Here is a 14296-nt window from a genome sequence, read left to right as displayed (position 1 = left end):
GTGAAATCTTCTTGCCAAGAATGTTTAAACTTAGTCCAGTGAAGCCTTATACCACTTACAGGAAATAAAGGGACTAGCAGATGTTAAAAGATAATGTAAGCAAACAACCAAATCCAGAATGTGGGCCTTCCTATAAGTCAACTGTCCTGATTTTAAAAATCCAATAACCATTTTTCACTGTAGAGAGACAATTTTAGAATAAAATATTAAGCGATCTACAACCAAATGTAACACATAACATTGATTGAATCCTGGTTGAGTGGGAGGAGGGGAGGGAATCTGCAATTAAAAAATTTTTGAAGCAGGCCTCCCTGGTGGTGCAAGGGGCTAAGATGCAACCTATGAAGCTGTATGCAGCCTCTTCAGCTGGCCAGGGAGCTACCCACATGGCGCAGCAGACCTCTCCTGTCTCGCCCGCTGCTCCACTCAGCAGTGTACTTCAGTCTGCCTGTTCTGTTCCCCACTGTCTCTGGTGAATCCTCTCAATGCCCACACCTCTGGCCTGTACCCCAGCTCTTATATGCATAAATAAAATTTTTTTTTTAAATTTTAAGCAAATTGGAAAACTTAGAGATTCATTATTTAATGATATTAAGAATTACTCACAATTTTCCTTCTGTGTGACCATGATAGTGTGGTTATACAGGAGAATCTCTTTGTTCTCAGAAAAGGCATGCTTAAGTTTTTAGAGGAAAAAAAAAAATGAAGTCTGAGGCTCACTTTTAAACAGTATAACAGTGTGATATGGAGAGGAAAGATTGCCAAATTAACTCTGACCCAGGAAATTATCAATATGACTTAACCTAATATACACATAGAATTAAAGCAAGCATGGCAACATATTAGCAACTGATCAATCTAGGCAGTGGACATACAGGTGAGTATTGTACTCTTTTCAAATTGGAAATTTTTTCATACTAACAAGTGTAGGGGGGTTCTTCTCAGAAATAGTTTCCTTAGAAGATACCTATCAAATTTACTTTAAATTTCAAATAAGTACCTTAACTATTCTAAAGTAATTTGCTTTCATTTCCTTACCACCATCCATTCCCAGGCGACTCCTAAAATCTGCCTTAATAATTACAAATAATATTCTAACTCTAAAATAGGCCTACTATAAATTTCACAATAATCAGCACAAGATTTATAGTTGTAAACATCTGGTTTTATACCCAAATAACAAACTTAACAGCAGTAAAACAAATTGTTTATTACAGCATATAATGTGTTATATTAAATTTATACAATGATATATAAAAACACATATTGTTTATATCATACAGTAATTTGACACCAACAGGAATATCAAAACAAATACTACCCATGCACAAAACATGCATACATTGGTATATAAAAAGCAATTTTACACAATACTGCTTACCAAAGATTTTTTTTTTTAAAAAAAGCCCTTCCAGACAGGGGGGAGTCAGTGTTCCAATCTGGACTGGATTGCACTAATATGTTCGGACCAATGCTTAGGTGGCACAGTGCTCAGTGAGCAATTCTGGGCTTGGAGTCATACCCACTAGGAGCAAACTTTCACCCCAAAGGCAAGCCCTCCAAAGGAGCAATGGCTGGGTCTGCTGCAAATCAGGGAGAAGAAAGGCAACAAAATTATGGCTAAACAGCCCCAGAATAGGGGTTACTGTACCCAGAGCTTAGGCACCAAGTGTGTTGTAAAAGCTTCAGTGAATCCTTCTGTTAAGATATTACCAGCAACCCAATCCAGGTCACCTCTCTCTAGATTGAGGATCTGGTCTTCAAAGTTCTGAGCTCAGGAGACAGAAAAGTTTGAGAAGATAGCCTGGGGATACATCTGAGAAATGGAGACTATGTAAAAAATTACAGAAACGATGACTGCCCCTCATACCTTCTTCAACAATGAAATGCGATGCCTCTCAACAGGAAAACCCTCCAGGAAACACTCTCCTAAAAGAACCAAGGACTAAATGTATGTCCTAAAATTCCACCCAATGGACCTTCAGATCAAAAGGTCTAATCACAATAAGACTTGAACATGAAACCCTGTGCCTTGACGGACGTTCAGAAAATTTTAAATAAAAATCAGTTGATCCCACAACATTTATTCACTATCACCATCAGTAAAACCGCAATATTTACTTCTAAAGTGTATAAAAAAACATCCTTTACCTTCCACTAAAGGCACTAACAATCCATACATGATGTAGATGAGACATAAATTACTTCAGTTTTATCTTAACCAAAGGAAAGCATTCCACATACGCATTACACACTAAAAAAACGCCACCTCCGGTAACTAGAAAAAACCCACTTTCCACACCAGCAACGGGCCCTCAGACGGTCGTCATCAGCTTCAAAGAGCCAGACCGAAAGCGAAGGATCTTCTTCTTGAGGTTATGGGAAGCCTTGATTTTGACAAAGGTTTTTGTGGGGTTGTTGGGAAGCTCTGGGGCTGGGACCGTGGGAATCGGGAGCGTCTGGACAAACTGGGACCAGATCAAGCCCCCGCTTTCCTCAGAGTCGCTGGAGCTCGTGCTCTCCCCCACGAACTCGCCCTCGCTCACGCTGGACTCGCTGTCCCCGAAGCAGTTGGTGGTGTAATTGCTCTGCTCGTCCTCGCTGGTGTCCACCACGGTGGAGTGGAAGAGGGACTCGCACTCGGCCGAGTACTCGGAGTCGCTGGCCGCGTAGGCGTAGGGGCTGGCGTAGGGCAGCGGCACGGCGGCCGCGGGGTACAGGCCCGCGTTCTCCCTGCGCGCCCGGCGCGCGCGCCTCAGGGCCTCCTCGTAGGAGATCTCGGCGGCCGACCGCCAGCGCCGCGAGTCCGTTCGCTTGTGCTTGGGCTTGGCCACCACCGCGTCCCGGCCGTGGCCGTGCGCCCGGCTCCCCGCCCTGTGGCCGGCCCCCAGGGTCCGGGTGGCGACCCCCACCTCAGCCTGGCCGCCCCCGCCCTTCCGCCCCTTGGCGGCGGCCTTCCTGAGTCTCTTATTTGTATCCACGTCGTCGGGAAAGCGGCACTTCTTGCCGGCTGCCCGGGGCTTCTCCCTCACGGTGGGCAGCAGCGCGCCGTCGGGCCCGCGGTGGGCCTGGGCTCGGTGCTTCAGCGCCGAGCTCCTGGGGACGGCCGCCGTCCGGGCGCCCCGGGGCGGCCTGCCTCCCGGCTGCTGCTGCGCCGGCACGAACTGCGCTTTCACCAGAGGCCCTTCCTCCAGGCTCTGCGAGGAAGAGCCCTCGCTTTTGAAGTCCAGGGCAGGTCGTTCTTCCACGGGGAAAGCTGAAGCCAGCAGGGCAGCAGGGGGCGCCGCCAGGGGAACAGCCTGCAGGCCGCCTTTCTGTGGCAGCTTCTTCAGTGGCTGGACGACTTTGTTCTCCTGCAGCGGGGCGGCAGGGACTCTCCCGGGACTCTCTTTTGGAGAGGCACCTGAGATCTGACTGCTTTCTTTAGGGGACTCTACTGTCACAGCGGTGGGACACCGAGCATGGTCCTGGGGGGCTGGCTTGGCATTCTGGGGCAGATGCTTACTCTGAAGCTCAGCGGCAGCACCTGGCAAGCAGCCCTCTGGCGGGGGCAGCCTCTTGCTTTCCAGTTGCTCTGCCTTTGATTCTTTTGACCACTGCTTCAGAGGGGAGAACGTCCCACTGTCCAAAGAGGGGATGACACCGGAGGGCAGAGGCGCCGGTTTAGAATTCTTAAGGTTCCCATTATTGCCTTGTGAGATGCCTCCAGTCACTCTGACACAAATGCTCCCATTCCTCAGAAGCCCCTTGGTGGGGTCAGCGTTCACACTGGTTCTTGGTTTGTTGGTCCTTACAGGGTGTGTTTTCTTCTGCACCAGGCTCAGGATGTAGCCATCCATTTTTTTACTGGATGAAGGATGGGCAGCAGACCACAAACCGCTGGGAGATGGTAAAGAACTGTCTGTCTTGATGGTATCCAGCTCGGATCCCACGCAAATGTCACTGGCATGGTTACTAAGCCTCTCTTCTTCCCGCAGAGGGGTGCCGGACAGACAAAGGAGAAACATGGGGCTCTGCACAGCCACAGCATGAAGTGGACTGGGATAGCGATACACATCATTCCCGTTTTTAGACACCAGATCACATTGGTACTTGGGATTCACATCTGCAATGACATCAAGGGAATTAAATTGTGGTGTGGAAGGGGAACGGCAAACTGCCCCTGAGGCCTGGTCTTCACAGTGGCCTTCTTTATATTCCAACCATCCTATGAGATCTGAAAAACATTTAAAGGTACACTCTGAAGAAGTGAATTGGTCAGCAGCAGCTAGACTCAGGGCAACGTCTGTGAGGACAATTCATGGGTAGAAAGAGAATGTCACAGAATCAAAAAATAGTCTGCTGTTTAGTCTACTGTTTTATATGCAGTATTTATTCATACAGTATACTGTTATATACACAGCATTCATATTTTACATATAATATTCAAACTAGGAGGGAAAAATAATTAACAAATGTTTAATAAGATATTCTCTGAAGAAAAAATATTCAACCATTAAAATTGCTTTCAAAAACTGTATGGCTTGATCCCTTAAAAAATAAAAATAGAAATTTCATAGATCCAGTTATCTTATTTCTGGGTATTTAGCTGAAGAATACAAGAACACAATTCTAAGAGCTATATGCACCCCATGTTCATTGCAGCATTATTTACAATACACAAGAATTGGAACCACCTTAAATGCCCATCAACAGGTGATTGGATAACAAAGATATGGTACATATATACAACATGGAATATTACTCAGTTATGTAAAAAAAAAAAGAAAAAAAGAAAGAAAAGGGCCTCCCTGGTGGCCCAAGGGTTAAAGTCCCAGTGCTATCAAGCTATTGTCAGCCACTGCAGCACAAGTTCCATCGCTGGTCAGAGAGCTAACCCACATGGCACATCAGACCTCTCCTGTCTCTCCCTCTGTTCCCCTCAGCAGTGAATCTCAGTGGATCCACCTGTTCTGCTTCCCACTCTGTCTCTGGTGAACCCTCTCACCTCCCCCCACACACCTCTGGCCTATACCCCAGTTTTGTATGTATAAAAAAATAAAAATAAGTCTTTAAGAAAGGAAAGAAAAGAAATCATGCCATTTGCAGCAACATAAATGGACCTGAGGAGTATTATGCTCAGTGAAATAAGCCAGACAGAGAAAGACAAACATGTATGATTTCATTCAGATGGAAAATAATGAAATAATATGAATGAATGAACTAAATAAAACCAAAAAAGCCTTTTAGATTCAAAGATTATATTAGTGGTTACCAGAAGGGAGGGGTAGAGGGTAAAAAGGATCAATTGTATTGAGAAGGATAAAACTGGACTTTCAGTGGTAAACTTAATGTAGTATATACAGATGTTGATTTATAATAATGCACACCTAAAATTTAACCAATGCTATATAATACATTATTCAATCAAAATAATGATTTAACAAGTGCCTTCAAATATTGAATTATAGGGAAAACTATGAAATTTAGTGAAAATCATATTATAATACCAGCGTATGATTATAATTTTATTACGCTAGTACAGATGCAAAGGAAAAAATCAGAGAGGAAGCTATACCCAGAGACTAACAGTAGCATCTCACTGTGGTGGGAATGCAAGTGATATTTACTTTCTTCTTTATTTTCTATTTTGTGAATTTTCAATAAAGATCTACTATAGGCATTTATAATTAGAAAAATAATTATTTCTTTTTTTTTTTCAACAGAGGCATGCTTTATCCATTTGTTTGCTGGTTTGTTTGTTTTGTTTATACATGTACTGGGCACAGCCAGAAGTGTGGGAGGGTGAGAGAATTCACCAGAGCCAGAGCGGGGAGCAGAGCAGGCAGAAGGACCGAAGTACACTGCTGAGGGGAGCAGCGGGCGGCAGGAGAGGTCTGCGCGCCATGTGGGACCCTCCTCCGGTGGCCGGGGAGCAGCCAGGGATCGAACCGGCGCCGCAGAGGCCGCAGGCAGCTTCTCAACCCAGCGCTCAACCGCTGCGCCACCAGGGAGGCCCGAGAAAAATAATTATTTCTGAGACATTCTTTCTCTAGATTATCTTCCTCTGTGCTCTATTCCTTTTTCTTTAAAATACTTCAGATAAACTGTGCGTTCTATGGACTTTCTCTTCATTTTGTATTTTCTTAGGTCTATTTCTTAATGACATATGTTCAGGTATAACTGTCAATTGAAAGGTCATCTAAAATGATGAAATTTTAATAGGGACTTATCAAATTTAAATAATAATTACTGTATAGTTTCAACAGTGACACCAATAAATAAAACAAAATTCCTAATAAGAAGGAATTCTTGATAAACTTTTAAAAGATTGAAAGAAGTATTAATGAATAAAGTTCTTACATCTCAAAAATGGAGATGCCAAAATACAACAGTCGCGCATTCTCGCTTAATTTTATTCTCTTATCTTGATGAATATTATAAATATTGAATCCCTTAATGACTTTCAGTTAAAGAAAGTCAAAGTTGTTATCAATATTGCCCTCTATTACATCTAGTCAAATACTGAAAACCTACTATGTGCCAGATTTATGTTAATTAACTTAGGGAAATCTGCATTAACTTGAATGAGAATTATCAGTATCATGGAAAACACAATCTAGACCCAGAAATGATAGAGAAGATTATTGCAAAGTAAAAGTGTCATTTCCCTACCCCCACCTCCACTCTCAGTAAATAGCTTGTTGTAAGAAGGAGAAACCTTTCAAGTCAATACCCTTAACCATCCCTCTTCCTCCACTACCCTAAGGCCTACCTTTCTTTGCCTTACTCAAAGTCACATTGATCTATACTTCACCATTTGTCCCCTTTCCCTGCTTAGAGATAAGGAACAAGACAGACATCCCAGCCCCCAAGGCCCAGCCAACTGTCTCAATTATGTAAGGATGTGGCATTTGGGAGAACAGAGGTCTGTCTTCAAGGAAAACCTAAACCAAAGTGCCTTTAATGGGTTTATAAAGCTTCCCTCTGAAACTAGATCTGCAGAGTGAAGGGGAGCAATTACCAATGAACTTGAGGCCCAGATACTCTAGATAAGACAGATCTGTGCTTCCCCAAATGATTACTGCTGACAACACACACTATACAAACACAAAGACATTAGCCAATTAGCAGCCCCAGCTGGTTGGTGTTGTGTTTGCGTTGCTGGGTATACTCAAGTGAAGAACACAGACAAGCCAAAAGGGCAGTGACTTGTGTACCACCTACTGCTCCTTTAATAGCCACATTTCTCTGATCTTCTTAGAAATAACAATAAAATTGAACTAAGGAAAAAGCCCCAAGTTTCATCTACCATTCAGTAGATGAGGAGTTTCTGGCAAATGGCACATAAGCCCAAATCCCTCCTCTGATCAATGAGGAGGTTGAACACAATAATTTCTGAATTCTCTTGGTATGACGGAAAAACATGGCAGTTAGACCTGAACTTGAATCCTTCCTTTGCTACTCACTAGCTACATAAACAACTCCCTTCATCACACTAAACCTCATTTTCCTGACATAAAATGGAGCTAACAACACCTGCGCCCTGCAGAACTGTTGGGAGGATTCAAGGGAGATAAATGTATGAAAACAGAGCATCCAGTTCAGTGTGTGACACATAGCACAAGTGCAGAAAACCTTCTATTACCAATGGAAAGCATGATTCTCTCTGGAGATCATTGTAAGGATAACCTAAAATGGGGAACAATGGCATATGGCCTGGGGGATATTTCAATGCAGCCACCTGCTGAAGAAAAGAGAAAATGCCAAGCAACTCTTGGCCAGTCTGACATATACTTAACTTAATGTTAGCCTCAGCTTTAAATGATTAAAGGAAGAAGAAAGCAGATCCAAAGTAGTTTTTGAAAGACAATGCAAACAAGTTAAACAAACAGCAAAAGACTAAGAAACAAAGCTCAAGAACTCTTATGTTAGGACAAGATTCCTAAATGCTAACTGTCTTATTATCATCAGAATATAAAGTCAAGTGGAAAACAAAGAGAATGAAATAAATAGTGGTCATCTTGGTTCTACATGTAACTATGGCATGAAAGGCAGCAGACAGATGAAACTCTCTTGAGCTTTTGCTTTTCCATAGGTAGGAGGGCTGAGACTAGAAAACCTTTTGCAGCTTTTGACCCCTTCCAGTTAAATATGTTTATTTTTTAAAACAACCCCTTGGTGGTACAAGGGGTTAAGCAGAGCACTGTGAAGCTATCCCCAGCCTCTGCAGCATGAGTCTGATCCCCATGCAGGGAGGTGACCCGCATGGCACAGCAGACCTCTCCTGTCTCGCCCGCTGCTCCCCTCAGCAGTGTATTTCAGTAAATGTGCCTGTTCTGCTCCCCACTGTCTTTGGTGAATCCTTTTACTCCCCGCACCTCTGGCCTATACCCCAATTGTATGCATAAATAAAAGAAAAAATGTTTATCAATTCTAAAAAATCTTACCTGTAGATTTGGGGCAACCATCTGAGATAGTCAAGGTTGCCTCCAAGGGGCTGCAAAAACAGGTGCTGGAGTGACAACTGGATAAACACTCACTGAAGACCGAGTTAGAGGAATTGGAAAGGGATCCTGAAGCCCCATCACTCAGCTCATAAAATCCTACAAATAAAAACACCATTTGAAATTAAGATCATATTAAGCAATAATATACATTCAAGTTTAAAAGAAAAGGAGGTAGTCTTTAAAAAAAAAAAAAGGCAGGAAAGATACACTGAGGGGTGGACAATTTTGTTTCACTGGTTTTAGTGTCTTGATGTTATGGTTTTATTTCAAGCAATTCTTAGGAAAAGGCATAGAGCACACAACTATGGGAACTTTTCAAAGTTACTGTCACCCTCAAATTGACCTTCCTCCTTGACCCCATCTTTAAAAATATGCAAGGAAAGAGACATAGATCTGTCAAATCCTCAACTTTATCATAACCATTTCAGAAAAAATAACTTGAAAAGAAAAACAAATCTATTTAAGGAGCCAAATGGTTTAAAAGGGTAAAAAAAAAAAACTTTTGAAGTGGTCTCAGGAAGTTGAAGTGTGACTAATTTTCTACCCCTGTTCTGACTTTCTCAAGTTTCAAAGGAAGACTGCTCTTCCAGAAATTTGAATAGAAGCTTTGTTTTTAAACTCAGGGGACCCTATTCAGATCAATCTCATTATTAAAAATTTTGTTGTCTGTTTTTACTTCCCTCTCATGCAACTAAATGGCAGACTGCTATTTTTATTCTTTCCGCACTGGAAGCAAACTCCTTTGCCATTTGCAGGTCTGGGAATGTTAAACATGAGGGTGAAGGGTGAACTCAGGACTACAGCATTCTATCCTTTGGTTCACATGACTCACCTGAGCTAGGCCGGCTGTCTGTCTCCAGGTGCTCTTCAGATGTCTTTTCTACATCCAGCCTCAGGTCACTTATCTGCTTGTCAAGTTCTTGCAACTGATTCAGTAAACCAGCATCTCTTCTCCTCAAACAATTCTAATTAGGAAGAAATGCAGAGAAGAAAAACAAACACATTTTGGTGACAAAGAGGCAGCAAGTCTGCTCTGTTTTCAAATTATCATTTGAAGAGTTCACTAAATCTTCCAAAACAAAAGTTTTACTGGATGACCCAAATTACTGAGCCTCCCTGGTGGTGCAAGGGGTTAAAACACAACCTATGAAGTTGTCTGTAGCCACTGAAGCCCTAGTTCGAGCCCCAGCCAAGGAGATACCCACATGATGCAGCAGACCTCTCCAGTCTCACCTGCTGCTCCCCTCAGCAGCGTACTTCAGTCAATCTGCCTGTTCTGTCCCCCACTCTGTCTCTGGTGAATCCTCTCACCCCCCACACCTCTGGCCTGTACTCCAGTTCTTGTACGCATAAATAAATCTTAAAAAAAAAATTTTAAATACCTCAAATATTTGCCATGTTTAACTCCACTTTCTCACATATGGTGGTAGTTTCTTCATAAAAGCAAGACTTGCTTTTAGTTTCAACTAATATATATAAACTTACTTTTAATAGGTAGGGAAATGAAAAAAAACAGTGATTTTTTTAAACCCTCTGTGTACAGCCAATATTTTTTTTAACAAAACAGTACTTACAAAAGAGTATAGCAGATTACCTATAATACACTATAATCTTGTGTAGGTGAGATTTTCTGGCCAAATGTCCTGCAGAGTTTTGTTTTCTATTAGTTGCTTTGTGGAGTTTAATAAGTCTTAGGGCCTTTGAAAGTGAGAAACTAATACTAATAGCCAGTGCCAAGTATAATGTGAGCAGGCAGAATCCAAAACCCTCAAGGGACAGTCCATCAAGATTTGAACTCAACTCGGGTTTCCAAAGGTGACAGATCTGTAGCGCTAACGCACACCGCCACCTAGTGCTTCCTATTGCTGAAAAAAAGCATAAGAAACTCAAAAGGCATCTGGTTCAAATCACCAATGCCAAGTCTACAAATGAAAATAGTACCACAAACACTGACGGGACTGGAATTCTCCTGACAAGCTGCCTTGCTCCCCTCAAGGGGACAACAGGAATGTGCCACTCACAATCTTGAGATTCATAAAGACATAAAAGTGCTATTGCACAAGACAATGCATAAGATGTCGATGACCAGGTTACCCAGAAAGACTCAGCTGAAGTCAGCATTAGCTACAAATCTGGTCTGCTACCAAAGAAACAGTGAAAATGCCAAAAGAGAGGTATTGCACAAACCACATGTACAGACATCCTTACAAAAATGCATGCATATGAATATCCCCTCCTCCTATCTGTCCTTTGGCTTTAAAAAGCTTGGAGACAGAAACCATATGTTTCTCTGCTAGAGTGAGTTTCTTCCGGAAAAATGAACCAAATAAGTAAAAAGCTCTCTGATGCTCCAAAAATAAAACAATTATCTGAAAAGAGATCACACAAGAAAACACATGACAAATAACCACACGATATCGCCACGTTCATTTTTGCAGGAGTGTACTATCTAGAATGTGTCTAGTTTCACGTAGTATCACATGGTTAAGTAAGGATTTTATTTTTCTGTTTTAAAAACTACATTTTTTAGGTCACAGAAACAAAGCTGCCGCCATTATACTGAGGCGGGGTCAAAAGCTGTTCATCGATACATTAAGCTCCAAAGTTCTTTTTCTTCCCTGTTAATGAAGCTGGCATAGAATGAGTGACAGGAATCCAATAAGATAAATGCTCCCTCAGAACAGGTCCTCTCTTCTCCCACGTCCACCACCAGTCACAGCTAGCCGTACGCAGAAAATACGAGAGGAGGGGGCACTTTCTCCAGCCAAATTTCCATCATTTGCATCTGTTTTAGCTGCTTTATACAAAGGGCTTCTATTTGAAATTAAGCACCAGCCCAGGCAAAAGCTGGCATGCTGGGGAGAGCCCAGGGAGCGGCAGGGCTCCCTGCGGGCGCCAGGGTAGAATCATAAAATTCAGCATTGGACAGTTAGCCACACCACAGGACCCCTCCCCGGCTTTTGTCCCCTCTCGACGGGAAGAAACGAAGCGAAGACTTCCAAATGGAATGGTCTGCAAGCCTTCAGGGAGGGAGCACGCATTCGTCTAACTAGAGAGATGGGAGGCTGCAAGCCCGCGACTCCAAGAACCCCAAAGGCCGAGCAGGCGAGCTCGGCCATCCCTGGCCGCGCAATTCGCGCGGGGTCGCCAGCCCCCCACCTGACACAAAGCGGGCACACGCCAGAAACGCGGGGGCGTCGAGAGCCCAGCGCAGCCCGCGCGTACAGGAATCGGGGTCCGGGCGGCAGCGGGCGGGGTGTCCCGGGACCCGCGGAAATGTCCCCCAGCCAGAGGTGCCCTCGCGCCCGCCCAGGCCACCTGCCCGACCCCGGGCCCTCCGCGGGGGCAGTGGTGCCCCACCTCCGGGCACCACCTACCAATTGCTTCCGCAGCAGCAAGATGTTCTCCTCCAAGAACTTCTCCTCCAGGCGGCTGCGCTGCGCGGCTTCCCCCGGCAGCTCCCCGGCTCGAGGCGCAGCGGCGCCGGCGCCCCCAGCGCCGCGCAGGGCGCCCCGGACCAGCAGCTCCTGGCGCTGGCGCAGGTACTCCAGCTCCGCCAGCCCGGCCAGCGTGGCCTCCTGCCGCTCCCGGGTGCGCTGCCGCTCCGTGTCCGCCTCGCCCTTCTCCCGCCAGCGCCCCTCGGGCTCCGCCGCGCGCTGCTCGCCCCGGGCCGGCGCCTGCGGCTCCAGCTCCCTCGCCGTCCCGCCCGGGCTGGGCTTCATGGCCCCCACGCCCGCCGCGAGCGCCCGTCCCCGCGACCCGGCCGCCCGCGCGGAGGAGCGGGTCGTCAGGGCTGCGGCCGCCGGCTCATGCCGCCCCGCGGCGGGGCGCAGCGACCTGGGCGGCGGCCAGAGGCGCTCGGGACCCGCGCGCAGCCGCGCGCTGCAGCCGCCCCGGCCCGGGCGGCGCCGTCCGCTGTCGCCGCGCGCCCCTCGCCGCGGCCCCGCAGCTGATAACGCCCTGCCCCGCTCTACGTCACGCGCGGCGGCCCGGCAACCCCGCCCGGCGCCCGCCTCCCCGCGCCGGCCCCTCGGCTCCGAGCCCCGCGCCCCGCCCGGCCCCCTCCTGTCCGGGGCGCCGCGGGCGCTCAGCGCCGGCCCCTCCCGGGCGCCCCGCCCCGCCCCGCGCCGCCCCGCGCCGTCCCCGCTCCGCCCCGGGCCCCCGCGCCCCCTTTTCGGGTTTACTGCACCCAATTTTTGCCCGATTCCTTATTGGCGCCTCTCCCTCGCACAAAGCGAGGGGCCAGCGCGGCGAGCCCCAGCATCCTGTTCCAGCCGGGCTCCGCGCAGGGTCTGCGGCGGGACGCGGCCGGCCGCCCCCCGGAGAACTTTCTGAAACTCGACCGGGGCGCCGCGCTCGCTCTTAACCCTTTCCCCGCGCGCCCCCTCTGCGGCGCGGGCCGGTTTGGGGGTCTCTCACCTCACGCTGCAAGGTCCTGAGGGCGCGTACCCCGACTCTGGGCTTGGGGCTTTCGGCTCCACTTTGTAAAGGCAAAGCCTACGAAGCAGAGTTCAGCGTTCCGAAACTGCTCAGCTCTTAGTTTCGTGGACGTTGTCTTTTTTTTTTTTTTTTTTTTTTTTACGGAAGGCAGGCGTTTAAAATTTATCAGGACGATGTCGCTGTATAGCCAGCAATGCATCTTTTTTTTTTTTTTAACAAGCTCGAATTTTTGTGTGCACGCGCGCGTGCGCGTTTTGTTTTTTTGTTTGAATTTTTTATTGTGGTTATTTAGTCTGCAGGCACAAGAGCTCTCCATCCAAACCCAGACTTTCTGAATTTGAAGCCCGTTTCCACCTATGACTAGTTGTGAGGGCAAGTGAGTGCGCCTCTCTGTGCCTTTGTTTCCCCCACGATAAAATGGAGCTACTAATAGATCCTGCCTGTTGGGAGAATTCTAAATGGTAGACAACGTCTGATATATGTTTGTGGGGTGGGGAGGAGTATGTTTACGACGTGGCTGACAGATAGCGACTAAGGACTATATGGATTGTATCTCTTTCCACCCCCCCACCCCTCTCCCACCCACCCCCCTCCACCTCTCCCCACTCCCACCAGGGATTTGAGAACTTTCCCCCTGAAAAAGCATTTGTGGTATGGTCATCTCTGCTTGGAACACTAGACACAGGGAATTTCAGTGGGACAGGAATCAGGAAATGCCACTAACTAGCTCGCCTATGAAAAGTAACAAACCTATTTTTAAAAAGCAGTCCATCCAAGGGCCTCCGAAATTCAATATAGCTGATTAAAAATATGCTGATGTTTGGGAAAAGTGTTTGTGAGGAAGTAGAGACTATGTCATCATTTCAGACTCTCACACATTTGCCCAGCAGCTTACCCCTGCTAAGAATTCTCCCTTCTCCCTTGTCAGGATGGTCTAACTTTCCCTCCAAAATTAGTTTGCTTCCCTCTTCTGAGTGCCTGTTAACTGCAGGAATAGCTAATTCTTACCTAGTGCTATTTGTATGGTTATTTATCTGGGTGTGTATGCACACTTCTGCCTATGTGGATATTTCTGTGAATCTCTTCTCTCTGATTACATTGTGAAAGATTCGTAAAAGTGGGTCCTGTTTTAATACCCCATTAGTATTAGTGTACCTAACACAGTGCCTTGCAAACATTCTCCTAACGATTGCTAGAAAGTGACTCAAGAAAACATAGGTTGTTTGTAAATTGTTTTTCATTAATATAACTTCCCACTAACTTAATAGTACCCATTTAATCTCTGCGACAAACAGAATCAACTTGACATTTACCAGAAGACAAGTGTTCCCTTGCCACCCTCCATTGTCCTCTCAATGCTGCCCCTC

General features: G+C 46.2%; 1 protein-coding gene across 2 annotated transcripts; it reads right to left on the bottom strand.

The window, feature by feature from the left end:
• Positions 1 to 2262: 2262 nt before the first annotated feature.
• On the bottom strand, positions 2263 to 12211 carry DACT1 (dishevelled binding antagonist of beta catenin 1; the record flags this gene model as incomplete). Of its 2 annotated transcripts, none has more annotated exons than XM_084239942.1 (4): positions 2263 to 4216; positions 8430 to 8585; positions 9322 to 9454; positions 11867 to 12211. In XM_084239942.1, 4 exons carry the CDS (start codon positions 12209 to 12211, stop codon positions 2316 to 2318), a joined length of 2535 nt encoding a protein of 844 aa, XP_084096068.1. In that variant the 3' UTR covers positions 2263 to 2315. The 2 variants fall into 2 exon arrangements, with proteins under 2 accessions (XP_084096068.1, XP_084096069.1); XM_084239943.1 differs by having other exon boundaries at positions 2263 to 4105.
• Between the last annotated feature and the right edge of the window lie 2085 nt (positions 12212 to 14296).

Source organism: Talpa europaea (assembly GCF_964194135.1).
Source record: "Talpa europaea genome assembly, chromosome: 8".
NCBI classification, from domain to species: domain Eukaryota; kingdom Metazoa; phylum Chordata; class Mammalia; order Eulipotyphla; family Talpidae; genus Talpa; species Talpa europaea.
The sequence above is the reverse complement of the archived record's forward strand: the minus strand, read 5'-3'. Positions and strand labels throughout refer to the sequence as shown.